The sequence below is a fragment of the Portunus trituberculatus genome, chromosome 44 (genome assembly GCF_017591435.1).
Source record: "Portunus trituberculatus isolate SZX2019 chromosome 44, ASM1759143v1, whole genome shotgun sequence".
NCBI lineage: Eukaryota > Metazoa > Arthropoda > Malacostraca > Decapoda > Portunidae > Portunus > Portunus trituberculatus.
The window spans coordinates 2,975,554-3,003,053 of record NC_059298.1 but is presented as its reverse complement, the minus strand read 5'-3'; the positions used below and the strand labels follow the sequence as shown (position 1 = coordinate 3,003,053).

The 27,500-nt window shown below is 44.6% G+C and overlaps 1 protein-coding gene across 1 annotated transcript in view; it reads left to right on the top strand.

Moving 5' to 3' along the window:
• The window catches only part of LOC123518706 (unconventional myosin-IXb-like), a 104,239-nt gene that overhangs the window by 57,397 nt on the left and 19,342 nt on the right, over positions 1-27,500 (top strand). Inside the window, 2 exon segments of the mRNA XM_045279704.1 lie at positions 10,877-11,248; positions 11,251-11,352. Of these exon segments, the coding sequence (XP_045135639.1) occupies positions 10,877-11,248; positions 11,251-11,352 (474 nt within the window).

The following is a 27,500-nucleotide window of genomic DNA, read 5'->3' as shown; positions in this document are numbered from 1 at the left end:
TGGTGGTGGTGGTGGTGGTGGTGGGGTGAGTGTCAAGGAAGAGTTTGGTTATCGAAGAAGACTCTTTTCTTCTTCCCTGAGAGATGGAAAGAGTTAATAAAGAAAAAGTTTTGATCTCTCTCTCTCTCTCTCTCTCTCTCTCTCTCTCTCTCTCTCTCTCTCTCTCTCTCTCTCTCTCTCTCTCTCTCTCTCTCTCTCTCTCTCTCTCTCTCTCTCTCTCTTCTCTCTCTCTCTCTCTCTCTCTCTCTCTCTCTCTCTCTCTCACACACACAGTAAAGAAGTGCTGACCTCACGGAGACTAGCTAGCTCATTTCTCTCTCTCTCTCTCTCTCTCTCTCTCTCTCTCTCTCTCTCTCTCATGTTGGAAAGATGTAACAAATGTAAATAGCATCTTTGTAATCCTATAGAGAGTATGATGCTTTTCTTATAAGAAGATATTATGCATTTAAAATTTTAAGTCGGTTCAAGAAATAAAAGATGTAAAAGGCAGAGAGAAAATTGTATTCACTCTTGCATTCTTAAGCCCTTTCTTCTCGCATCATAAGTATTTTCGAAGGCCACAGAGGTGGTTAGTTTGGCTTCTTGAGATAGATGTTCCTGTTGATGGTGTAGAGTTTTTGTTGCATCGCCGCTAGTCATGAAATAAGTGCTTGAAAATCCAATGCTCCTCTTATTCTTGCTGAACATGGTCGAGACAAGACGCTAGATAGAGTAAGAATACGCCCCTAAACGCCTTCAGTACTATGATGTATTTCTATATCGATTCTGCTCACTATTTGGTGATTTTTACAGCTTCAGAAACTTATGTGGGGGGGTGATTGAAATAGTGAAGACTCTGGTCATTAATCTTCTGACCTCCATAGACCCTTAATGTTGAATAAAATTGTCTAATCATACCCAAAACTTATGGTGAAAATGTGTCCCTGTAGTGAAGAAGTTAATGTCGCAAAATCAATCATTCGGGGGTCGCCGTGGTACAGTGGAACCATGCTTGCTTTGGGGTCTGAGGTGTCTCCAAGCGCACGGGTTCGAATCCTGTCCACGGTTCGAGTGTAGGTTGGGCTTCCTCACTCGGGGCAACGATTACCTAGCGGGTGGGCTTTGAGATAGAAGGTACCCCAAAAATATCCTGTTTAGCCCATAAATTCCCGTGAAAAGCCCACATGGTATAAATAAATAAAAAAAAAAAAACAATGTGAATGATTTAGGTACTGGAGATATTATTCAAGAGAGCAACTGTATACACGAAAAATAAACTTGGTATGCTTTTTTAATTACTTTTTTTGTTAGTGTATCTCCTGATTCACAAGTAGCGAGATTGACTTAATGAGAGAGAGAGAGAGAGAGAGAGAGAGAGAGAGAGAGAGAGAGAGAGAGAGAGAGAGAGAGAGAGAGAGAGAGAGAGAGAGAGAGAGAGAGAGAGAGAGAGAGAGAGAAGCGAAGGAGAAGGAAATGGAAGAGAAGGAAAGGGTAGAGGAAAGGAAGGGAATGAAAGAGGAAAGGAGAGAAGACAAGACAAGACAAGACAAAACAAGAAAAAGGAGAAAAGAAAAATGAAGAGAAGAGAAGAGAAGAGAGGAGAGGAGAGGAGAGGAGAGGAGAGGAGAGGAGAGGATAGGATGGAGTTCAAAGAGAGCAGATCGATAAGCTTAACACAGGAGAGTTGATGGTGATTTAGTAGTCACTGTAAAAGGAGACCAGCGAAGCCACCTGGAACATCATTCATTAATTAAGAACCCAATTGATGTCACCTCATAGTTATTTGTTGCAGATTTTGTCCTTACTTCCTACCTTTCTTGGCAAGTCTCTCTCTCTCTCTCTCTCTCTCTCTCTCTCTCTCTCTCTCTCTCTCTCTCTCTCTCTCTCTCTCTCTCTCTCTCTCTCTCTCTCTCTCTCTCTCTCTCTCTCTCTCTCTCTCTCTCTCTCTCTCTCTCTCTCTCTCTCTCAGACACACACACACACACACACACACACACACACACACACACACACACACACACACACACACACACACACACACACACACACACACACACACACACACACACACACACACACTAGTCTTGGTCTCGAGAAGTTACAGGTGACGATGATATGCGGGGAAATGGTCCTGATCTGAGCACCAAGGCTTGAGGCTGTTTGCGTTTATGGAATGATGCATTATTGTTGTTAATTCTATTTTGATGGGCGAATGTTTTTTTTTTTTTTTGTAGATGATTGACATATGCATAATAAAATTTGATACTTGCTTTCACTTTCTGCTCAAATGTCATAATCAAGAGAAAACTTGTAAGTTAGTATTGATAAAGAGAAGATAAGGCAGAGAGGGGAGAGAGAGAGAGAGAGAGAGAGAGAGAGAGAGAGAGAGAGAGAGAGAGAGAGAGAGAGAGAGAGAGAGAGAGTTTAAACTTTAAGCTCAGAGAATTGCTTAGCATTTAAATCTTCATTCTGTGGATTGTGAATCTTTAATAGACAGACGAGTGTCACTGTTCGAGACACCTGAGACATGCAGGATCAACAAAGGAGATTTAAATGAACTCAGCGGAACAAGTGGTGTCCAATTGCAAGTGAATGATGTCGCAATGTTTGTCAATAAGTAGAATACATATGTTTGTATATATAGGTACGATGCTCTTAACTACAACAAAACTTTGTGCGAGTATTTGTGTATGTAATGATGATTTTGACAGTAATATTACATGATCAGTAATGCATGAAAACCAGAAAATGGAGAAACTTAATATTAGAGTTATTTGGATAGCATAAGGGTTAGAACACAAAAGATATGGAGAATCAGGAAGAGATTGGTTATCATTACATCAAGAAATCAAAATAATTCGCAGTAATGCCACGGCCTCTTCAAGCCGCGTGAGATGGAGGAAGTGAATGCACGTATTTATCTGGTGATGCGTTACTTCGAAAAGAATTACGTGTGTGTTATCTCTCTCTCTCTCTCTCTCTCTCTCTCTCTCTCTCTCTCTCTCTCTCTCTCTCTAAGGAATTGTCTTTGTAGATAGAAATGTTATGGATAGATTATTGTGAGAGGAAGTGTACTTTTTTAGGAATACTGAGGTGAGAGCATAAACCAGCCTTACTACTTCCACTGCTTCGTTTGGGCACACCTGAGACTCACGATTGGAAGGGAGGAGCGGTGAACCCAACTTACTGCAGTCCAAGTCGAATGCCGTTTCTTCCCCCCCAACCCTCGACAATTGCAACCCCCCCCACACACACACAGTCCTAAAAAAGTGTACTGTACATTTGTCCTCAGTACAGGATTAAAAGCCTCGGGAAGAGCAGGTGTGACCACTGGATTTTGATTATGATTATGAAAAGACTTGCAAGCTGCAGCTGCGACAAAAGTGTTTTTTTTCTTTTATGTTCGTAGAAAGTTAAGCCATGCATGGCTGCAGCACCGTGTTCTGTGTGCTTCAGCGAAGAGGACTTGTTATGATTTTTTGTTTGAATGTTATGACAGGAGAGACGACCATATTCAGAAATGTCTTGCTCTTTCACCACGACAATTTCCCAAGGACACAGAGACGACAAGCCAGGTTTTCAAGACAGTTTCTCCTTTTTATAAACTAGAAATATGGCCATTCTTTCTCCAAAACCATAAAAACACCCTTAAACCCATGAGTATATTCAGCTAGAGCCTTTGGAAAGTATTGAGGGTGAGAACAAAGCGTTTCTGAATACGGCCCAGAAGGTCATGGAGGACTGAAGAAGGGCATGCTGAGAGGACAAGGTCATGGTTCCCTCACGTATATTTTGATTATTACGCCTCTGGTATGTTAGAGCGAGGACGATGGAAAAAATTGAGTGTATGAAGTCAGTCAAGCGTGAATATTGATTTTGCACGAGATGACACAACGACTCTTGGGTGAGTTGTAACGCTGGAGATAGGGTGCATTGGGCAACGGAGCGTGGGTCAATGAGTGACGTTATGAGGTGTGGCATGAGGTGTCCCCCATCGCTACTCGAACCCTCATTCATGCACCACCCAGGGTCCACCGCTCAACATTGGTCCGGTCCGGCATACCCATCCACCGGTCTCTAGTCCTACCAGTTTTTTTGATCGCCTATACTGGTCACAGTGTAGCCAGTTGGAGTAACATCTCACAGGAACGGTAGCGAAATGACGGGAAGAGAGGGAAGGGGAGGGGCGGATTAGCCATGCTGAAGAATGGGAGGTGTGACTGTGGCCTCGTTTGTATAAGACTGTGGCTTTTGAAGGTCAGGTGGACGGACGCCTGCACACAGATCACATGACAACCAGACATAGAAATAAACGTTTTTGTCTTTGACGGTTAACGTTTGGAGTTGTTTATCTTGACTTTCTTGTGTTGCTTTCTCTATTTTGTGCAAAGCATTAGTGATGTCAAAAATATACATGATCAGAACAATCGTAGCGTCTGGGAGGAGCGAAGCGTTAGAGTGTGGGACTACACGCATCCTGTCTGGAATGGATCCGCCGGCGGGGTGGTGGAGGTGGTGGTGTTGGAGGAGGAGGAGGAGGAGGAGGAGGAGGAGGAGGTGGTGCTGGTGGTGGTGGTGGTGGTGGTGGTGGTGGAGCTGGTGGTGATGGTAGTGGTAGTACTGAGGGGATGGATCACGCGGGAGGTGACTTAGCACGGTTATTTTTCTCCCAAGACACCGGTGTGTTGAAGTTCTGTAATGGAGGATAATTACTTGTTGTTCTAACTTCCCATAATGAAAACAAAGGCGTGTGTTGATGTAGAGAGAGAGTCGTGGCAGTGATTTGGTGCACGGTGGCTGGTAGGCAGGGAGGGTTAATAAGAGGGCACAGAGAGAAGAGAGCTGGGACCAAAAGGCGTCACCACTCAGAGGCAATGGAAGCTGTGGTGGTAGTGGTGGTGATGGTGACGGTGACGTAACAGCAACGCAAAGCTCCTTAATGAACGTCCACGTGCGAGTGAGTGAAAACGTTGGGTGATGTGTAGCGTTGAGCTGTGAGGATGATAGTGGTGGAGGTAGTGGTGGCAGTTATGGGGGGAAGGAGTAATGATTGTAATGGTGGTGACAGTGGTGCTGGTAATGGTGGTAATTCTCGTGGTGGGGATGTTGATAGCGACTAGTTATTATGAGGAGGGAGTGCGGTGTTGGCGGCGGCTCCTAGAGGAGAGAGCGGTGGATGCTGGAAAAGGAAAAGAGGCTGGAATGTGGAATGTGGTTATGGGGAAAGGAGGATCGAGGAGGAGTGGGGTGAGGAGGGAGGAGGCGGGGCACTAGAGTGGAAAGACCTAGATCTGCCACTCCTCTGGTTGAATTTTGGTACAGTGCATAATTAAAGTAAACGAAGGAAAATGTAAGGCGGAAGGAGGAGGAGGAGGAGGAGGAGGAGGAGGAGGAGGAGGAGGAGGAGGAGGAGGAGGAGAGGGTGAGAACAACAACGAAAAAGAAGAAATAGAAGAAAAAGAAGAATGAGAAGACTGAAATGGTACAGATAAAACGGTCATTAATAACTGTTATTCCTCGACGGTGCAGCTCATCCCAACAGTTGTACATTCCTTCAGTTTACAGAGTCCACACTTAACTAACCCTTCAATACTGGGACACATTTTTACCTTTAGATTTGTGTACGATTAGACCCTTTTATTGACATTAGGAAGTCTATATGGAAGTCAGAAGATTAATGGCCAGAGTTTTCACTATTTCAATCCCTGCATGAGTTTCCGAAGCTGTATAAAAAATCACCAAATACTAAGCAAAATGGATATGGTAACTCGTCATGCTACTGAAGCTCACGCCATGACACCACCGTGATGAGAACTCGACCATAGCAACCATTCATTCTTTAGAAACCAAGGAGAGTGAGAAGAGATTACTTGACAGAGGGAGAAAGTAAGGGAGGGAGATTGATAGATAGAGAATAATACATAACCAAGAGGAAAAAATCTGGAGGAAGAGAAGAGAGAAAGAACTAAAAAGGGAGAGAAAAAAAATAGGCAAGATTGTGGGGGAGATGAATAGGGAGAAAAAAGAACTGTACTGTGATTTATTTCTTCACCTTATTTTACAACCATTCTCTTATATTACCCTCTGGATGTAAGACTGAAGTGGATAAATATTCCATAACTTCACTATCACAAAGGAACTGATACATGCAGACTTACTAAGAGTCTTCGTGCTTGCTATACTTGTGTTCATATTTTCTCATAACTTTTTATTTTATTTAGACCATGTGGGCTTTTCACGGGAATTTATGGGCTAAAGGGGATACTTTTTGGGGTACCTCTTATCTCACCCGCTAGGAAACCGTTGCCTTGAGTGAGGAAACCCAACTAACACTCAGACCGTGGACAGGATTCGAACCAACCCGTGCGCTTGAAACCCCACGGAGCTCAAAGCACGCATGGTTCCACTGTACCACGGCGGCCCTTGATAGTTTAGCGTAACATATCGTCTAAAGAACCACCATGTTTGCTGCAGTTTGTCTTCTATGTTCTTAATGAGGAAGGAGGAGAAATACCGTAAAGAAATCCATTGGAACTCAAAATGTTTAGATATGTTGTGTCAGCGTCCTTCTTCCTGACCTGACGTACTCTTCTTGTGCTTGCTCCTTACCACTGCGGCGGCTGAGGAAGGAACGATACTGGTTGGGCAAGCTCGTATCTTCGTCGCCATCAAAGCCGTGTGTCTTCTTAGTAATTAAGATATGAATCACACGATCGTAAATTTTTTTGTGTGATATCTAAGAAGAGAGAGAAGAGAGAGAAGAAGGAGGAGAAAGGAGTAAGAAGAAATGAATAAATGGACATGCAAGAAGAAATTAAATATAGCAGAGAGAGAGAGAGAGAGAGAGAGAGAGAGAGAGAGAGAGAGAGAGAGAGAGAGAGAGAGAGAGAGAGAGGTGTGAGAGGGAGGTTAAAGCGGAACGAGAGGCGTGAAGAACGTATCAGTGGTAGCATTATTCCTGCATTGCTACCTGTCTTCATCGGGAGGAATTAGTGGTGTGAGGAATGGGTAGTCGCTGTAGCCTTCACCTGCATCGCTGGAGGAGGAGGAGGAGGCTCCGGAAAGAGGAGGTCGAGGTGGAGCAGTTGTCACAGGTTGGGGGAATGAGGCCCGTATCCAGAAAGGCTTTGCTCTCTCACCACGAGTATCTATCAAAGGCCACAGAGATCGTCAACCGGGTTATGAAGAGCGTCTCGCCAGCTAATAATGTACAAATCTTGTTAATCTGAATTTAGAATCTCAGAAACATGTATAAAAATCAAAATAGCTTCAACTACAGTCTTTCGAAAGTAGTGGAAGGTGTGGGGAGAAGTGTTTCAGAATATGGGTCTTTCTACTAAGGAACATACTCTGAGACACTTCTTCGCCGGGTCCTCTACTGAATTCAAAAGGCTGCTCTTGGAAATGCGTATATGTGTTTTTAAAGGTGTTTTCGTTGTGCTGGTGATAGATTCACAAAGTGTATACGTTATTGATAGGAAAAACACTGTTGAGAACCCGTCAAATCATCACTGTGGTTTTTTAGATTAGTTGAGGAGAGAGAGAGAGAGAGAGAGAGAGAGAGAGAGAGAGAGAGAGAGAGAGAGAGAGAGAGAGAGAGTGTGTGTGTGTGTGTGTCTGTCTGTCTGTCTGTCTGTCTGTCTGTCTGTCTGTCTGTCTGTCTGTCTGTCTGTTTGTCTGTCTGTCTGTCTGTCTGAGCCGTATGGTATGGTGAAGAAGTCAAAGCATACCGGGAGTGAAAAAGAAGCAAAGCCATGGCAGTCTGACTGTGAAAGGAAGGCGTTGTGATGGAGGTGGTGCAGTACGAGTAGCGTGCAGCCTCGTGTCTATGGTTTCTGACGTAATTTCATGCACCAAAATAACTTGCGATTCAGGATTTTCCAAGAACTTCATTGACCACCTTCCCTCGCCTACCACTTGTTGCCGCTCCCCTTCCTTCACCCGAAAAAGAAAAATCCGTCAGTATGAAAGAGATTACCTGTAATTCTTCTCTGGGTTGTTATGGCACTCAATTTAAGCAGATTTTAGACATTTGTGAAAATTATTGGTTTCGTTGTATGCCAAACAGTGGTTCCCGAATGGTACAGGAACTCTTCGTGTCTGAGGTGGCGTTTGAGGCGTAGCGTGCATGGGTGGCAGGAGGGGAGGGAGGCCAGTCTCTCTGAAGGTACTGTACCTACCACCATCTTTCTTTGCCTTACTAGAAAGAAAATTACGAAGAAATTCAATATGTACTAGATTCTTTGGTACAAAGCACATGATGCATGTATTGACCCTGTGTTGTTTCTTCCCCACATCGGTGTCAGTAGCAGCGATGTGCCGCGCCAAGATCTTAAATGCTTCTTATATGAAGATTTCTGTTGAATTGTTCATTCTAGTTCGCGGGTATTCATCGTCCCTGATTCTGCGTAAACAGATAGGAGACACTGGCTGACAACGCTAGAGGGAATGAAGATTTCATTTATAGGAACACTGCCTACTGTGTGAATTGAAGTCCGCGTGTCCTTCTGGGTACGGTATGGGGGCGCGGATGAATGTCGTGCGCATTAAGACTGAAATGTGACATGCAAATCCGAATCTAAAGAAAATCAGTGGAAGGCGTTGAAGGGGCGAGGGAGCCAGGGCGTGGTGGTGGCGCGTGGCGGGTGCTGGTAATGATAGCGGCTGCGCCACTTGGTTGCCGCTGTCGTCACGACTCAACCTGCCGCAGAGACCCGCCAGTCACGACCTGGCCCGCCCACAGCCACTGACCGCGCCACCCATCACCAAGCCTCTGCCTTCCTGACACGCCCTCCGTCTATCACGCTACGATCCACGCTACGCCCCGGCTGTCACTGTCCTGTCATTGAAAATGCCGGTTTCACTTGGGTTCAAACCCTCACTTGGGAGAACCCTACCCTCCTCCCCTGCCTTAGCCCATGTCCTCTGCTTGCAAAAAGTACATCACACACACACACACACACACACACACACACACACACACACACACACACACACACACACACACACACACACACACACACACACACACAAATTAATTCATATATACCTGCAGGCCTGCTTACATAGCTAACTTTTTTTTCTTTTTTTTGCTTTTGGCTGTAATAATTACTTGTGGTTTGATCAAGATTTCCAGTTTGCAGTGTGTGGCGGCTTAAAGCAAGGCGCCAGACAGACGGCTTCTCTCACGGCCTGGAGGCTAAGCGAGTGTCGGGAGCCGGCAAACAGTGGTGGGCGGGAAAATGGTGCCTCGTTCGTCACACTGTCAAGTACTAACATAATGTTCCGTTAACATTCCACCGAACTGTTTGAGTCAAGCAGCAGTGGGTCAGTGGAATCTGATTAATCTAGCATACACCTAACTACACATTTCAATCAGGAAAAGAACTGCCGATTCCTGTCACAGTGATGCAAGAAATCCGGTGTGTTGCCGCTGCTCCTCACCATAGATGTACCCGAGAGAGAGTCAAGGAGAGTGTTCTGAGTTACGTTGCTCGTCATGTATTTGTGAGACATTTTGTTTTAAGTACGAGGCCTGTGCGCAATTTGCCATGAAATGTAGACTTTCATGGAATAAAATTGTGGTTTTCCTCGCTTGATGAATGAAGTTCCGCATGACTGAGGTTATATTTATGCACAACAAAAAGTGAAACAAATAAGTAAAGAATTATTGTAAGCATTAGAGAGAGAGAGAGAGAGAGAGAGAGAGAGAGAGAGAGAGAGAGAGAGAGAGAGAGAGAGAGACCTAGATATGACATCTTTCTTGTAAAATTGACAATATTTTTCGTCACATGAACGCCCTCCCCTATCCTCTAGCCCCGCCCCTCACACACACACACACACACACACACACACACACACACACACACACACACACACACACACACACACACACACATGAGAGTTTCACACAAGAGAGGAAAGCGAGGCAGGTTTCTTCCATCCACCTTACAGTAAGATGCTCTTTCCTGCCGGGTTCTGAGGCATCCAAGGAACCCAGACTCTCCCACTGTTCCTCACCTAAGGCGCTTCAACTTGTTTTCGAGTCATCACCGAGATGCAGTCAGTCCAGTCTTGCCTCGCTCAGTGTGTGGTTCACCCTCCGTCCTCACCCTAGTCTGTCTCCTTAGTGTGTTGTTTACCCTCCTCTCTTGCTCATTTCGCTTTCAACACTTAGTTTTACAAATTAAAATACACTCCTGAAATTCACAAAATCTGTCAGTAATTGAATCAGTAAAATAATTAATTAGATAAAAGATTATGGCGAAGGGCTCGTGTCAGGGATTGGTGAAGCTTTAACCCCTTCAGCACTGGGACGCATTTCTTAATAGAGTTTTGGGTATCAATGAACGATTTTATTTAGATCAGGAAGGGTCTATGGAGATCAGAAGATTAATGGCCAGAGTCTTCACTATTTCAATCTCAACATAAGTATTTGAAGCTGTATAAAATCACCAAATAGTAAGTAAAATGAATATGAAAACGCGTCATGGTATTGAAGGGATTAAACAAGGGGTAAGGAAGATGTCTGTGAGGGTTAGTTAGCAGTACTCCCCGGCCACAAGGAAAGCCTTGAGAACGTCGCGGCGCAGCACTGACTGTTTGTGGTGGGACAGGGAAGGGAAGGGGGGGGGGGTCGTTGGTGGGGACGGCCGAGGTGAATGAGTCACAGGTTCCATGAAGAGTGAATTTTATACCTCCTATCATCCGTACATTTAGCTCCTTGCAAATAGATTGCAATTTTTGGATGTGTGTTATCTCTTATTATTATTCTTTTCAACCATCAAGTTTTCTTTTAAGTTTGATGGTGGCCACTATGCTTCAGGATAGGAGTTGCCACCTCGCCCTGGCATGACTTACAAGTTTAATGTGTCATTGTTTTTTCTTCACTCTACAGATGCGTGTGGGACGAGTGAGGCGGCGCAGCTGGAGCAGCGGTTGAGATCCCTCGGGTGTGAGCTGGTTACTCTTCGATCGAGACTCCCGCCCGCACTCCACCATTCCCGGCCCACCACGCCGCCCGCACCTATAATCAACACCGCCACCACCACCACTACCCTAACTGCCTCTTCTGCTAACTCCTCCTTTCACGCCACAAACACTAGTAACAATAACAATAACAACAATAAAAACAACGCCACTACCCAATCCAACACTCCATCAGCCCCAAACACCAACACCACGTCCCCTTCCACAACCACCACCACAAACAATAACAAGAACGTTCAGCCCCACAACGGCACCGCCCCTCTGCTGCCACTCAACTTCCCGTGGGTGGTGGCACTCCTTCATCGGGAGGTTCCGAGAGCCGTATCACGCTCAACAGCTCCAACCTGGCAGACGGCCTCAACTCCTCACAGTCGTTCCTGGCGGGTAAGTTTGCTTTTCTTGGGTACAGAGCAACATTAATCATCTCATTCCCGCCTCTTATCACAGCCACGACACCGACGGCCTAATGGTGCTTTTCCATTAAGATTCATCACACCTACAGATGCCGCTAGATTGTGGCCTGACAGCTCCCAGTCTTTGAAATACTATAGGTAACTTGTCAAGACATAGATGACGAATCGTATGGGAGTGGTAATGCGACACCTTACACAGAGAAGACTGCTCACCCTCCCCCTCCCTTTGCTGGTCAGTCAGGGCAGTAGAACAAACTGCTTGGAAGCGCAAATGTGCCAGTCCAAAGAAGCACCGGCAACTATATAGTTCAGATCTTACATTTAGCGTTTTATTCATTTATCGCTGATGCTGGTGAGCTGGGTCGCCATCCATCACGTGGCACAGCAATTAGTCTTCAGCATCAGGGTACTGACCACCACGACTATGCAGGTCTGCGTCAATTAATTATGATTAACTGTTCACCACGACTATCAACCATCCGCGAGGTAGAAGCCACGCCATCCACAGGGCTAGAGGCCATGACTATTCCTATCTCTTTTCTCTCCTCCTCCTCCCCCTTCCCCTTCTCTTCCTCCTCCTCACTCCATCATTTTGCCCGGAGAACGAACCTCTTGCATGATTGCAGTCGCCCTCACCTAACTGATTGTGTGATTATTTTGATCGGCGGGGTACTTACGTGCCGGCCTCATTAGCTTAATTCTACGTTTCCTTAGTCGTAACTCATTGCCGTTGTAGACATTTAGGATCATCCGTCTCCCAAGACGTACTAAGACCTGACATTGCCAGGCCAAGCCGACTCCTGAACGACACAAGACTTTAAGCACTCGTCTCTTTTGCGTCTCTTCTCTCTGTTCTCTCTTTCTTTCGTTCATATCTCACCACATTTTACAGTCTCTCTCTCTCTCTCTCTCTCTCTCTCTCTCTCTCTCTCCCCCGTTTTTTCTTATCTAGGCTCTCATTTTTTCCTGGATTAATGAATTTATCGTCGTTTTGCTTTGATGTTAAAAAACTGTTTAATGAATTCGTAGTCTGGTCTCGAAATGAGCTGAAGGATAGAATGCTGTACTCTTTTTGTATATATTATTATTGCTAATACCATAAGGTTTTGTTAGTGTGTGTGTGTGTGTGTGTGTGTGTGTGTGTGTGTGTGTGTGTGTGTGTGTGTGTGTGTGTGTGTAAGTAGCAGCGTTGAACTCATTTATATTACTTAGTGTCCGAAGAGAGGAAAGTAAGATGAGGATGGTGATAATGAGCATCGTGAGAAGGAGAGTGGATGAGTAGTTGAGGATGATGATAGGAATGAATATGTTGGGTGGCGATACCTGTTTTCAGTACAAGATGATTTACTGATGACGCACCTCGAGGAAATTATGCGGGTAGTTTGAATGGAAAAGACTGATTTTGTAAGTCTCATAGATGTGTGTACAGAAGCTTAGCCAGTTGTGTAATAGATGTTAAGGTGGCTCTGCAGTGTTTGAGATAGTTTGTTATGCTCTGTGTGTAGGAGACGGAGGCATTGGGGGCATTCATTAGGGTTGAGTGAAGAAATCAGCGTCCACATTGGAATTATAGAATGCAGCTTGACTGGATAAAATAAATTAAAGCTGTTGGGGTGTGAATAAATAGCTTGACAAATGAAACAAAAATAGTATTCATTATATTCTTTTTTTTTTTCAATGTAGTAACCAAATATTGCAAGTCACCACAGCGTTAATTAATCTTCTTCAGGTTGGACAACTATTTGTTTAAAAATTATAAAACTTTTTTTTGTATATTTGTGTGTTGTGTATCGTCCAAACGCCGAACAGCTTCGATGCAGGGAACCGAAACAATATACATCCCACAAGTCACACGCTTCGGTCAGTGCGAGGGCTCGGTATGTTGTGTGGTGTGTACGCTCGTATGTTTGTCCGATTCTGTGCTCCCCCGGATACTCGTTGCCGGACATGTAAGACGTAGCTGCTGAACCCTCTTCCCACAGGCCCGTCAGGTATATTGAGTAGGTAATGAATGCATACAGATATTAATTATCACTGTGTAACGGGAGCTTAGACGTGTCTTCCTAGCTGGTGATGGTGACTAGCTGGAGAAATCTTTTGAGTTGCCATGCCGTCATACTTGCCATTGTTTTATCCAGTCCGTTTCATATAAAATTATAATACAAATCAATCTTTCAATCTTATTCGGTAAAATTAATGTTGTTCAAGATGTGAAGGTTTTAATTCTAAGATAACAAAAACCTGCGTGAGTAGTGGCGATGGTGTCACGCTGGCCACTGTTTGGCTGTGCGCCTCCCTGCCGCAGCCAAGTGTGCCTTCATATATATACCGGGGGCATACCACTTTAGTATCACACACACACACACACACACACACACACACACACACACACACACACACACACACACACACACACGCAAATTACTTTCAAAGCAATATGATTACGCCACAGTAGTTTCACAGATAGGATAAAGAAAATAAAAACGAATTTGGTTGTGTACGGCTTGTGATGCAGTAACACTCTGTAAGCAGTCGTACCTCTAACATAAGCGAGAGAGAGAGAGAGAGAGAGAGAGAGAGAGAGAGAGAGAGAGAGAGAGAGAGAGAGAGAGAGAGCAAAATAATTTACCTATCAATTTATCGACTGAGTGAGTGAATAATTAGACTGATACATGAGCTACTTCAGGCCCTCAACCCTTCCTCTTATTTAACATGTGGCTGTGTGTAACAATCTCTCTCTCTCTCTCTCTCTCTCTCTCTCTCTCTCTCTCTCTCAATATTCGCGACTGTGGCTTGTCTTTGAGGTGGAGTCCGCTCCTCGGCTAGTAGTGGAGCTGTGCGCGGCGCGAGTGGGAGGAAAAATAGTTTTCGCCAATCGTAGGCTCATTTTTACCTTGACGAATATTAGGATAATTGGTGTGCGTTTGTGGGGATATATTCTTTTCAAGATCATTTTGCAGCATCAGTTAAGACAAATGCATATATGAATTAGAGTTTTGATTTTCTGAACGTTGTTATATAGCAAGAAAAGCCTCACGAATGGCATCACCTGTGAGCATGGTAGGCGCCTCGGGGTTCTCGGACAGCACTGCGGAGGGTCAGGTGTTGGAATGAACCTGCCGCAGCCCAGTGTGTGTCGGCGACTCAACACTGACATGGAGACACAACAACGCCAACCATTCTTTAACATGGCAGGAGATTATTAAAAGCATCTAATGTTCATGTGATGGTTCAACTACAGAAGCCTGTAAAATAAATTAAATTAATTGCTCTTTATATTTTTGAAAGATACTAGAAAAAAAAGATTAAGTTCGATTCCATTTATTCATCGATAACACTGCTGCAGAAAACCATCTTGATCGAACAGGTTGAGGTAAAAAACAATATTTATTAGTGTCCCCCATTGTTTTAGTGATTCATAGAAGACGGCAGTTGGCGTCAAGCTATTGCCCGCGGGGTTGAAGGGGACACTTAGCATGAATTATCGTGTCTTGAAACTCATGAAAATGCGCATTTTTCAATCCCAAACACACTTGACTTAAACATTTTGCATGGCTAAAAAGTAATTATATATCCCAGTGAGACATACTAATGCAACAAACACGTATTTTTTTTTATATAATAGGAATCTTAAGAATCTAGATATTATTATTTTATTAGGGTCTGCTTGTAAACTATCAACACTGCACGTACGACATCAAATGGAAGTCATTTACTTCTAGTTGGACTTGAATGCACAGCATTTCTAACTTTAGCCACTTCGCATCTTACGATGTTATCATTCTAATCTCAGGACAAGATTACCTCTGCTGAAGACGAGCGTATGCTCCTTGTTACCTGTTATCGTCTTTGTAAGCTCTTGCAAGAAAGAAAAAAACTTATTTCAGTTGTGGCAGGTGTCCCTAACACAACCATGAATACTTAAAAACAGGGTCAGTCTTGAAGTGCAAACTCCGGCATCAGAGAAGACCTCTTCTGGTTGTGAGCGGGACCCGGGCAGCAAGCGGCAGCTGGTGGTTGGTGTGGCGTACTGTAGTTACGGCCCGGCGCACCAGATCCTGCGACCGATACCCCGCCCAGTAATAAGTGATGAGTGCCCCCACCGGTCATCAGCGGCTGGCCCCTCCCGCCCGCCCGCACATCCACCGCAGTGCTCGTCTCCACCACTACCACTGCTGATGCCGCTACTGCCACCGCCGCCACACTCGCTCACAACTACTTTTAACCCTCCAGCACTCCAGACGCTCTCTGATTACATTCCCTTGCAGTCCTTTGTAACTTGCCCTCTAAGCCTAAGAGTATTCAAAGCATAAAACTTCAGTGAACACATCTCAAGATTCCTTAGCAGCGTTCTCCCGTGGCCGACCGCTTCACCTGCCCGGATTGTAATAAGGCCGTGCTGTTGAGCATTCTTCCCGCAGTGCAGGTAGCGGCCACAGGCGGTGGTGACTCCAACTCCCCCACCCCACCATGCCCCAACACTGCACCGTGCTATCCGCGTGCTCCACTGCCCTTGCCGAGTCGCCTTATATTTATTTTTTTTTTTAGGGGAGGGGCGGGGGGTAATCTGTCATATGTGCTTTTCGTCTTTTCTTCAGTAGTAGTAGATATTGCTGATTAGATTGATGATGAAGAGGTCTGCTGGACATCGATTTGTCAAGAATTGAATATATTGTACTGTACATACAATGTGCACTTGCATCGCCCGCATCTGCACTGAATAACACTAAACCATATGTACTTGGACTCTTCACACTTGTTTCCGGTAGTGTTCCTCGAAATCTCAGACACACACACACACACACACACACACACACACACACACACACACACACACACACACACACACACAGTGACTTACAACGAGGCATATCTGCGGATCTATATTGCCATGTAATGACCGTATATATATGTATGTATTATGATGTATTATGAGGATGAGATGGAAAAAAAAGTTCTTCCTTCCTATACATTACTTCCAGCTCAATGTTAGCAGGAAGAAAGTGAAAACAGCTTCATATTTCTCCCTTTCAGTTTTCCTGTTAGCAGCTTGCCGTAGGCGGGGGACGGAGGAACCTTCTCTTTTTCTTTCCCCTCACAGTTATAACAAGATCTATGGAATTGTCTGCTTGATCGAATAATCTCACTATACAAGCCAAGAGACGTTTTGTTGTTTGCTACTTTTGCCACTCTATTTGTCATCATCATCTGCTTCCCTCCCGTTGCCCGTCACTGGGTCCTTCATCAAAAGCATTCACGTAGCATCGGCCAACCAGTTTTCTTTACTCTCTAATGATAATCCTCGTGGGTAATGTGTGGTGGTGTCCTTATTCTATTTTTTTTTATACACACTTTCTGCGCTTGCGTTCGTGAGTGAGTGAGTGAGTGAGTGAGTGAGTGAGTGAGTGAGTGAGTGAGTGAGTGAGTGAGAGAGAGAGAGAGAGAGAGAGAGAGAGAGAGAGAGAGAGAGAGAGAGAGAGAGAGAGAGAGAGAGAGAGAGAGAGAGAGAGAGAGAGAGAGAGAGAGAGAGAGAGAGAGAGAGAGAGAGAGAGAGAGAGATTAAACTTAGAAACTTCAACCTACACACACACACACACACACACACACACACACACACACACACACACACACACACACACACACACACACACACACACACACACACACACACACACACACACACACACACACACACACACACACACACACACACACACACACACACACACACACACACACACACACACACACACACACACACACACACACACACACACACACACACACACACACACACACACACACACACACACACACACACACACACACACACACACACACACACACACACACACACACATTTCAGGGACTCTTGTATACAAATCACTCTCGTGGAGTTTAACAGAGGTAGTCAACCATTTTCACCAACAATTATGGGAGGTGAGATACGATCGGCTAAGCAACATGGTTTTATCTTATGATCTGAGGTTTGAATTAGTAATGCGGCCGCACCTCCCTGTCCCTTGTTGATAGCATACATTTGTTCTACAAATTATATGTTACAACAACGCGTTCGCTGCTTCCTCCCGGCCCCTACACTCTGTCAGAACCAGTATTCAGGTGCCCTAACAATATGGCTGTCAGAAACTGTTGCATGTGTCACTCCGCCTCCAGATATCGTCTTACTCAGCCTGTCGTCTCCGAGAAGATCCAGAGGCACGATAACACTTGAAAAAAAACTTACACTTCAGCCAGCTGGATAGTGTGCTGGTGAAGGAAGAAGCAGCAGCAGGATTGTGTGCCCGCGTGAGACACACGTCCCCTTGCGATGTCGTGTGACGAGGAGGAAGTGGTCGACAGAAACAACAATGACATATAAAGATGCAGCAATGAAAATGGGATATATAATGGGAAAAAATGTAGAAGTGTTTGGCAGGTAAATAATGCTGAAAGATGATGTACCGGTATTGCCACATGGATCATTTCCAATATTTCTCGTAAGGTGGTACTTCTCTGCTGTAGAAAGAGTAGTTACCTCCCAGTGAATAGTGTCTGGTCCCTTGTGCCAGCGGCGAGTGGAGCATAACAGGACAAAAGAAAGGGAAGATAGGACAGCATCGTGGGAAGACAGACACAGAAGAGAAGAGCGAGGAGAGGTGAAAGGAGAGAGGAGGGAAGATGAGGAAGGCTCGGATGGGGACGGGTTATCATGCCGGTGGCTTGCACAGTTGCCCAGCGCCGACCCAAGCCAGCAATTACCCATCATATATTAAATTCCTCAGCCTCCGGCCAACACCTTGCATGCCATCTCCTACTTCTACCACTCCGCCGACTCTATTTTCTTCTTCCTCCTCCTCCTCCTCCTCCTCCTCTTCGAGTCGCTGGTAGCTTACTCTCCATTCTCATATTTTTCTTCTCTAGGGATGCTGGTGAGAGCAGTTCATTGTTGCAGTATTGTCTTTGTTTATAGCTCATTGAACTTATTATTTATGTCATATTGATCGAGGGACTCGGTACTCTTTATTTATTGACTGCTGAATCGTGGGAATGGGTTGTGCGTTGTGCTCGGAGGGTCATCGGGGAGGAGGGGCCAAGGCTTCTCCAGGTTTATGAATGAGGCAGGTGGTGTAGTGTCGAGTGCACCTAGTGACTTGGACTCCACCCGCTGTCTCTATCTTGAGGTTTAGTTGTGTTTCGCCACATGTTGTTATCGAGTGTTGCTTCTGTTGGTGTCTTATCTTTGGCACATCCGTCATGATCACTTGTTTCTGCCACCGTGCCGTTACTTCCATCTCATTACAACATTTACTGCTTTCACTTGCTGCTGCCGTTTCCTGTCATCATCCGGTCCCAACAACGATTATTCTTACAGGGCTACTTCCTGCTTCCTCATGCTCCTTTCACCTGATGTTTTCTCCTGCTATTATCAAGCATTCACTGCCGTAGTGCCTTCCTCTACTAATTTGATTTGATGTCTTCAGCTGTCTGGTTTGAATTGCACCAATATTTCTTATCGTAGTGCGCTGCTTCCCACATCGCTGCATCTCCCTCTACAAATTTGCCCTGCGTTTCCGCTGCCCACCACCTCTCAGTTTGGTCGATGTGCTTCATACACGAAACTTGCAAAATTACCAGGTCGATTCATCATCTTCCCAATTGAGGGCCGTAACTTAGGCTAATTGTACCGTCACGCTTGGGCGGAGTCACTTTGAAGACCAACACTGGTCACGTGTGAATGTTCAGACGTGGGAAATGCATCATATTCATGTTAAGTGAGTTGAAGGTGGGTTATTTGAGTATCGGAGAAAAAAAAAAAAAGATCCATGGTCATCGTGGACAACAGATTGCCAGCGGGCATCCTCTTGGTTAAATAACTTGTTTTGATTACAATCATAGTAGGGGTCTGTCTCGATTCAGACGTTAATGCATGGGGGATGGCAAGCAGGTGGCACGCGCGCACACTTGATGGAATAGAACACAGAGAGAGAGAGAGAGAGAGAGAGAGAGAGAGAGAGAGAGAGAGAGAGAGAGAGAGAGAGAGAGAGAGAGAGAGAGAGAGAGAGAGAGAGAGAGAGAGAATAACTGTGTGTGTGTGTGTGTGTGTGTGTGTGTGTGTGTGTGTGTGTGAGGAATTACATCGTGCACGCGCGCACGTACACACATGCGTGCGCGCGTGCACGATGTTATTTCTCTAAGCAGGATGAAGTTGAAATCCTCTTCACCGTGCCTCGTTAATTTCATCAGTAATTGTTTTTTATTGGGTTTATTGAAAAAGCCAATTAATTGAAAGTTGTGGTAAGTTTTTACCGTCCCAATGATAGCATCCTACAATTACTGCCGTATCAATGCTCGCACACACGCACACACGTTATCACTATCACCACCCCTACCGCCACTGACCCTTAAATCCAAACCTACCCCCTCTCAACCCCGACACTCCTCGACACCTGACCACGGCCAGCAGCACTTGCTGGCGAAAATTATTTGGCAAGCTAAGCACACGGCTGTCACGCACACCGTCATAATTATTGAGTTACTGCTTTGACTCGTTCCTAAGTAATGACACCTTTTTGTAGCAGGCCTTGAGAATAGAGATATATCGACGCCTGACTCCCTCCCTGCGCCATGAGGACCAGGCAGAGCTTGCAGGCAGGGAACATGCTGCGCCAAGGAGGGTGTCTTGCATCCCACTTCTGGTCCGCGCCACTGACCCGTGACCGAGCAAGAAAAAGTACTTACGTTGGGAGGAAAAAAAATAGTACTTAATGTCTTGATTTTCCTACTGGAGTGTAAGTGAGTCATGTTCCTTCCCCACAGTGTTTGCGCCGAGGACTGAGAGAGAGAGAGAGAGAGAGAGAGAGAGAGAGAGAGAGAGAGAGAGAGAGAGAGAGAGAGAGAGAGAGAGAGAGAGAGAGAGAGAGAGAGAGAGAGAGAGAGAGAGTCTTATTTGTTGTATTTTCTTTTATTTCTATTTTTCCTTTTTAATCTACTCGAAAGCTTTGTTATAAGATCTATAGTTTGAACTGAACATTCTGTTTACCTCTTCCATCATGTGTGTAGGGAAGGGAAGAGGTGTTGTGGAGCTGCTGCTGTTGTTCCAGATTTTATTGGATCAGAAATTCATTCTCGATCAAGGTTTGGATGGCGTCACTCAATACTCGCCGTGGAACGTTTTGGGAAAACACGTTAAATAAAGGAACAAAAAAAAAAAAAAAAAAAAAGAAGAAACACACCCGCTATGTTCAACTTAGACCTTGAAAGTGTGCAAGTTACGAGTTACTAACCTAATTGCATCTGTCCACCAAAGACATAAGGAATAGTGACCACAGTGAGGACTAGTCTGGTTCTCTCTAGTGTGATCTAGTAAACATTGTTGAATCCGAGGAGTGTTTTTAACCAGTGATTGAAGTGCATATCTAGTTATGACAAACTTATGTACGTATGTAGTTATGCTTGTATGGTAACTACGACTATAGTTATATGTATAGGTGCTGAGGCAATTATATGAACACTTTTTGATGGTGTTGGTTGTGAATGATAATGTATTCATGTAATGTAAGTACAAAGGTGAACAGCTATTTACTTTTCTCCCTTAAGAATGATGATTCAGAGAGAGAGAGAGAGAGAGAGAGAGAGAGAGAGAGAGAGAGAGAGAGAGAGAGAGAGAGAGAGAGAGAGAGAGATGTAGATGGAACAAAGAAATGTGATTAAAAGATAATTAAATATTTGTATGGCCGAGACATTTTTTTAGACGCTTATAAGACAAGCGGTGTGCGTTCATTTTCCCCCAAATCGTCCAGTTTGTACTCCGTCAAAGCACATCCCATTGCCAAATATTATAAAAAAAAAAAGGAAAGATAAAAGAATGCCTGTTTCAACCCTACTGTCCAAAAGCCGATCCCTTAACGGAGACACGGAAAGCACATCCTTCAAGATATGTAATACTCTTATTACCTTTGTTTGAGAAAAATGGTTGCAGTAGTGAGGGCGGTCAGATGGTAGAAGCATACAAGGTCTTCCAGTCTTCCGAGTACTGAAAATGTTTATATTATGAACTTTGACGAATATTCAGCACTGAGTGGTTTCAAGTTTAGTTTCTTGTATTGACTGATACATAGATGGACATTCAAAATAATAACAAATAGTCATTTCAGGTGCACAGTTTCGTTACAGACCTTATGCAAAAGGAAACGAAACTCTCAAAGGAATTCGACACGTTGCAATACATCCTGAGATCAGAGGCAAGTGAGGGTAGAGGACGGGGATCGCCAGCAAAGGCTGAAGAGTTCTGGTGATTCTTGCCTCTAAACTTGTAAAGGCAATGGATCTGTCCTGATTCCCAGAAACTCTAATATCTTTGTGAATTATCGACATTATGGGTTTCCTGTTTTCATTGAACATATAATCGTACTGTTGGTGACAATGTCTTGACTAGTTGACATTTGGTCGAAAGTCGTCTCTCAAGTCCCTCCGAGGACTGACTAGTTTGTCCATGGCGCCGAGGCAGGGATAGAATTACAAAGTGTCTGTCTGGCTAGAAGCAACACTCACACCCCCTGCGGCAGATCTGCATCTGGGTACTTATTGAAGGTGTTAACGACAACGTAGGGAGCACAGGATCTCAGTCTTTTGGTGTGTCGAGTTGGGGGCGAGGCACCTCCTTTGATGGCGGGATTGTTTAGGAATGATCAAGTTAGGTACAACATTCATTTATTAGTTAGCTGCTCTACTTTATCAATCTCATCTTCGCATCGTTCATTGGTTTCAGGCAGACTTTGGCTATTTAGGTATCTTTTAACAATAACACGCATCGTAATTATTTCATTTAATTCAGATCCACACAAGCATTTGATAAAATGTCGCTCTGCCAATCAATTCTTGTGACTAAGAAATCACTTTGGTAGTGGCTGTGCTAGTCATTGTGAGTAGAACGTGGTATAATCAGTCTTTTTTTGAGCAGTTAGTAGGTTATAGATATCGTGCAAGTAATCAGTCAGAAACAGTGCAGGTGGCACCGGTCCATCTCTCCGCCCCTCCCTCCGCCGCCGGTGACGAACAGAGGCTGGGGTAAGGTGTAGGGAGATGGGGGAGAGTTTGAAGGGAGGCGTTATATATGCTACCTGATGACTTGACCGGTTTTTTAGTACCATAGAATTCATTATTTCATGCTCTTTACCTTCTCATTCCATGCAATTATTAACGGACGATAAGCAATTGAACAGTTTGACGTGCCATGAAACGTTACTGGAAGCTTGAGAATTGATCTTTATCAGGAGACGTTTGTTTGTGTTTGCGGCAAATCATGTTGTTTAGGGTCCAACGTGTCGTTACAGAGACACGAGGAACGGCCTGGCAGAAGCAAGGTAATTAACTAGGTGTGGTGTGGCGGTGTGTGGCAGCCCAGAAGCCAGGGGCAGCCGCGGCGAGTCGGGCAGCGCCTCACTCCCTCACTGTAACAAGTACCCGCAACATCGTCGCCACCACACGCCACCGCATACCATCACATACCTCTGCACCAGCAAACGCCACACGGTCACCACAACACCTACCATCACAGATCTCCACGCTAGTCGATACTACATACCTGTCCATTACCTGTCAATATATACAACCTTCACATTCCACATACACAACTACACACACACACATCACATTACTTCACTGGGTGCCCTGCACACCCACAGGCACAAGCGCAGAGCGGACACGCATGCACGCCCTCGCGTGCGCGCGCGCGCACGTCCACACACACACACACACACACACACACACACACACACACACACACCACGGTTTTAGCTGCTGAACGAAGACAATACACCATGTCGATTATTTTTGTCTTAACGGAAGTGAAGTGAAATGTAAAACGTCTAAAGAAGTGTCGTGTGTGTGCGTGTGCCTGTGCGTGTGCGTGTGCGTGTGCGTGCTAGAAATTAACTAGTGGAGATTTACAAATGCATCGAAAAGTGTGCGCCTCAGTGCCGCGGGGAATACGTTACGAGTGCTGCCGAACTATATCCGGGACCAGCCTTGCCGCCAGCTCTGCCCTCGTTTCCTCCCCTTCTGAGGAAGTGACGTTGGGAACAATAGGGATGCCTGCTTGTGGGCCGCGGAGGTGAGAGTTAATAGGATCCCACAACTAATGTGACTCCTGCCGGGGCCCAACATAACCCTCTCCTCTCCTGCCTTCTCGAAGTTCAGTTTCCAGACTTCTCCCTCCGCCTAGCAGGATACTCCGCTGTTGGGATTGAATGTAACAATAAGAACCCTGAAACTACTCGTCCCTAATGTGGATGACATCTTAATTGGAGTGATGACACAAGAACCACGGATTATACTTTGTTGGTGCATTGCATTTTTGTGCTCAGTGTGTTTGTGTGTAGGGGAAGGGGAGGGGGTAAAAGGCTATGTTATGTTGTGTTGCACTAACGACCACAAACAGATTTCATCATCAGCGGAGAAGTACCAGTTCCTTATGAGGTTATAAAACCAGGATTGATTGAAAGTTTAATACTATAACTCTTGTTATGGTTGTGTTCCTTATCTAATGTAAATGTAAAAAAAATAAAAAGAGGGATTAGACGTTACTCAAAATACGTAATATCATTCTAAGGATGAGACATTTATGAATGTGTAGTATGGATAGATGAATGAATATATGAAAAAAAAAGCTACCTGAAACAGCCGAGCTGGGAAAGTCACGATGTTTGGTGTATAGTTAGTGTGGCTCTTGCATAGCTTCCGGCAAAACAGGAAGCTGCGCTCATCCTCCCCTCGCGGGTGATACGCCAGACTGTGCCGTGCTGTGGATCCCTCACTTCAGTGTCACTATGGGAACCAGAGACTGCGGAACTCTCTGTGCTGATAGCTCAGTTCAAGACTGGGCTTCCATGTCTCATAGTGCTTTAGTGCCAGTGGAAACATTGCTTGTGTCGAGAATCTCTTGCAGTGAAACTCGTGGAAATGAATGTTGAAATGACAAACATTGTGAACATATTGATGTGAGAGAAGATGCGTTGTTTGCCTTGTTTCATGCTTTGTGGCATTTTTTTTCCATAAGTATCATAGAAAAAACAAGAAAACATTATAATTCTGCTGAAATTTATATATAGGTGGGTCTGGGCTGTGGAAACATTGAAATCACATCATGAGAACGTAAAAAAAGGATCGTTGGCAAGCTGTCAAGGGAAAATTAGGCTCTGTCTAGTTCTATACATGATGCATTTGTGTCAGTGTTGGGCGTGGGAGTTTGTACAGAATGTCTTAAGGCAGCTGACACAAGTCGCACGGGGATTATCATGGCTGGCATAGAACACTTTAGGACTATTAACCGTGCTGAGTGTTCTAAGGAATGCGTTGTGTGTAACGTCTTGAGATATGTAAATACTTTTAAGGAAAAATCATTCATGAGTCAAAGAATTCGATAAGACGTCCCTAAGAGTTTTGTTCCCTGACATCAGAGCAAGGCACTGTGAATACCCTAGCGTGTGTTTGCCATCAGGGTAGCCGTGGCAGGCCGGGGAGGGGAGGGGGTTCTTCGTTTACCTGGGCCACACCTGGTAGCGGGAGTTGCTACCTGGCCGCCATTCCAGCCTCCCCCTCTACCAGAACCCGCCTCTCAAGCTTCCCTCCCAACCTCTTTCGTGTCAAAGGGAGTTACCTGTGATGGGTTTGAGTGGAAGTGATTGACGTCCTCAATAATGACATCTCGGAGGTTTTATTCTTTCCAGAAGTTGCTGACATCAAACTGGTATGTAATCTGATATCTACTTTAGTGTGTGCAAGATGTAGAAGGAAATTAGACTCTAGAACTGTCATCAATTAAAAACTGTTGGAAGAAGGAAGTAAAGTGGTGTTTTGTACGTTCATCGACATTTTCGAGAAAATAATTAAGAAATACGAGAAATCAAGTACAAGTTTTTACATGCGAGGTGATCAGTCCATGTGATTTAAGTGTGTCAGAAGAGCGAAACTTTATTTCCCGGTTAGTTGATCAAAAAAAGTGTATATTGATCTTTAATGTGTATTCCTCCAACAAACTAAGTGGCGATCACACCAGTTGCCAAATATATGTATTATTCTCCAACAGCTTCTTAAGCGTAAAAAAATAGCTCATCTTTTTGGATATGATAGATAACTTAATGGATTACATTTCCATTAAAGTATGTGAGGCCAGATTCTGTTATTCATTGAAAATATTCATCCATCACCAAGTGCCAGTGACAAAAAGGATCAAGGTTTTGTTTTCCATGGTGTCGAACTGCTCTTCGTTGACAGTGAACCTTGTACCTACTTATCGTGATAGTGATGGTTGGCAGTGGATCGTACATATGATACAGCATGATCGCTTCCCAGGAGGAGCAAGAGGCCTAGTCTGAAGGGTCGTAAAAACTAGAAGAGTCTAGAGAACACGAAGAGGATGTACCGTTGGGTGGGACCTCAGGGGGCGGTGACGGTGGTAAGGAGGGCGTGAGAACCTCAAGGGACCGCCGACAGTAATCGTCCCCAGGAGTCACGCCGCATCATGGGTCCTTCAGAAGGACTCGCTCCCCTTCACAAGACGTCATCTGAGGACGATGTTTGCCCGTCGCCACCTCTTCACATGCAGTCACATTCGTCCTGCGATAACAACCCGCCCGTACTGGAGCAGGTGAACACGACTGTTCATTCTTCCATCACTTTTCGAAGTGTTTCACCAATAGCCTGGGACTTCCAGTCGACCCAGCAAGTCACACCGCCTCCCATTCTTCTCTACCCAGAAGGTAAACACCAACCGCCTCAGTGTTAACTCTTTAGTTATTCCACTTGTAATCTGCGCACTGGAAACACCCTTTTCAGCACAACAGCTTGCTTACGACCCTCTGGCATGTATGGTCTATTTGATTTGTATTAGTTTTACATGCAGTGACTAAAAGATCATGATATTAGGGATGGTCTACTTCATCATGTCTAGTTATAGTATCAGTTTATATCCTTTCTTGAATATTGTGATGAATATACATCTGCGTTTATCCAAGATGAAAATAAAGTTCCACCATCTTAAAGCAATTGATATTTTTCGTTAGCTGATAGACTAAAAGTACAAGTCGTGTCTCCAGAAAAGAGATGTTATTCGTTAACTGTCTCGTGAACAATTGGTTTTTAAAATATATCCTTATGCAAATAAAATATAACCGCTATTTTTTGTACCTCCTATGAAAGCTCTTGAAATTAAGTCATTCACTCAGTGACTTCTAGCACCTCGTACATTGTCTGTCTGCAAACTTTCTAAACGGCGGGAGGTTTTCAAGGCAACCAGCAGAGTTCAGTCCTCCCTGGAGATCATTCACACACGCCAGACTGTGTGGCACGCTTCTGCCCGTTGATCTCGCTCGTGCCTGTCAGTATGCATGCCTGTCCTACCCTGCCTCGGGAATATGATAACAGGGGGAATGAATCCACGAGTGTTGTGAATCTTAATAATGCTTTTGTATTTGGTGAGTAACATCGTCTTCAGAACCCCACACATACACTAGTAGCGTATATTGAAACCGTTGAATTTGACAGTGGGAAAAAAAATTCGATGATGATTTTGTTATTGGAGATCTTTTCTAAGGTAAAGCGTCACTCAGCGCAGTGAAGAGGCTCCACGCAGGGAGTAAGGGGCGTGCACCACCTGGCTGCCACGACCACCTGCCGCCTTCTTACAATAATCATCATGTATGACTTTTTTTTTTTTTATTCAAAGACCATCAAGAAACAGCAGGCAAGTAGAACGCGGGTTATAATCTAAATAAAGGAAATAAAAAAACGAATGTAATATATTCAAATGTTTATGTGAAGCTTCAGGCGTTGTGTAAAGATTGTTGCAAGATTTACGCGAATCGCCATCCCTTTCACTGGATTACCTTATTGAGCTGGACTTGGTTATTCCACTTGCACGAGGGGTAAGAGAGTCGTAAGAGAGGAGGTAACAAGTTAAGGCCAAGGCTGATGTTCTAGTCAAGGTTCAATTTCATAAACATCCTACTTCATATCCCTTGTAAATACGATGTTGTTGTTTTTTTTTTTTTAATCTTAATTCAGGGAGCTACACGAACGTGTTGTGGTGGCGGTACTCCGTTACTTGGGCTTCCACTAGAC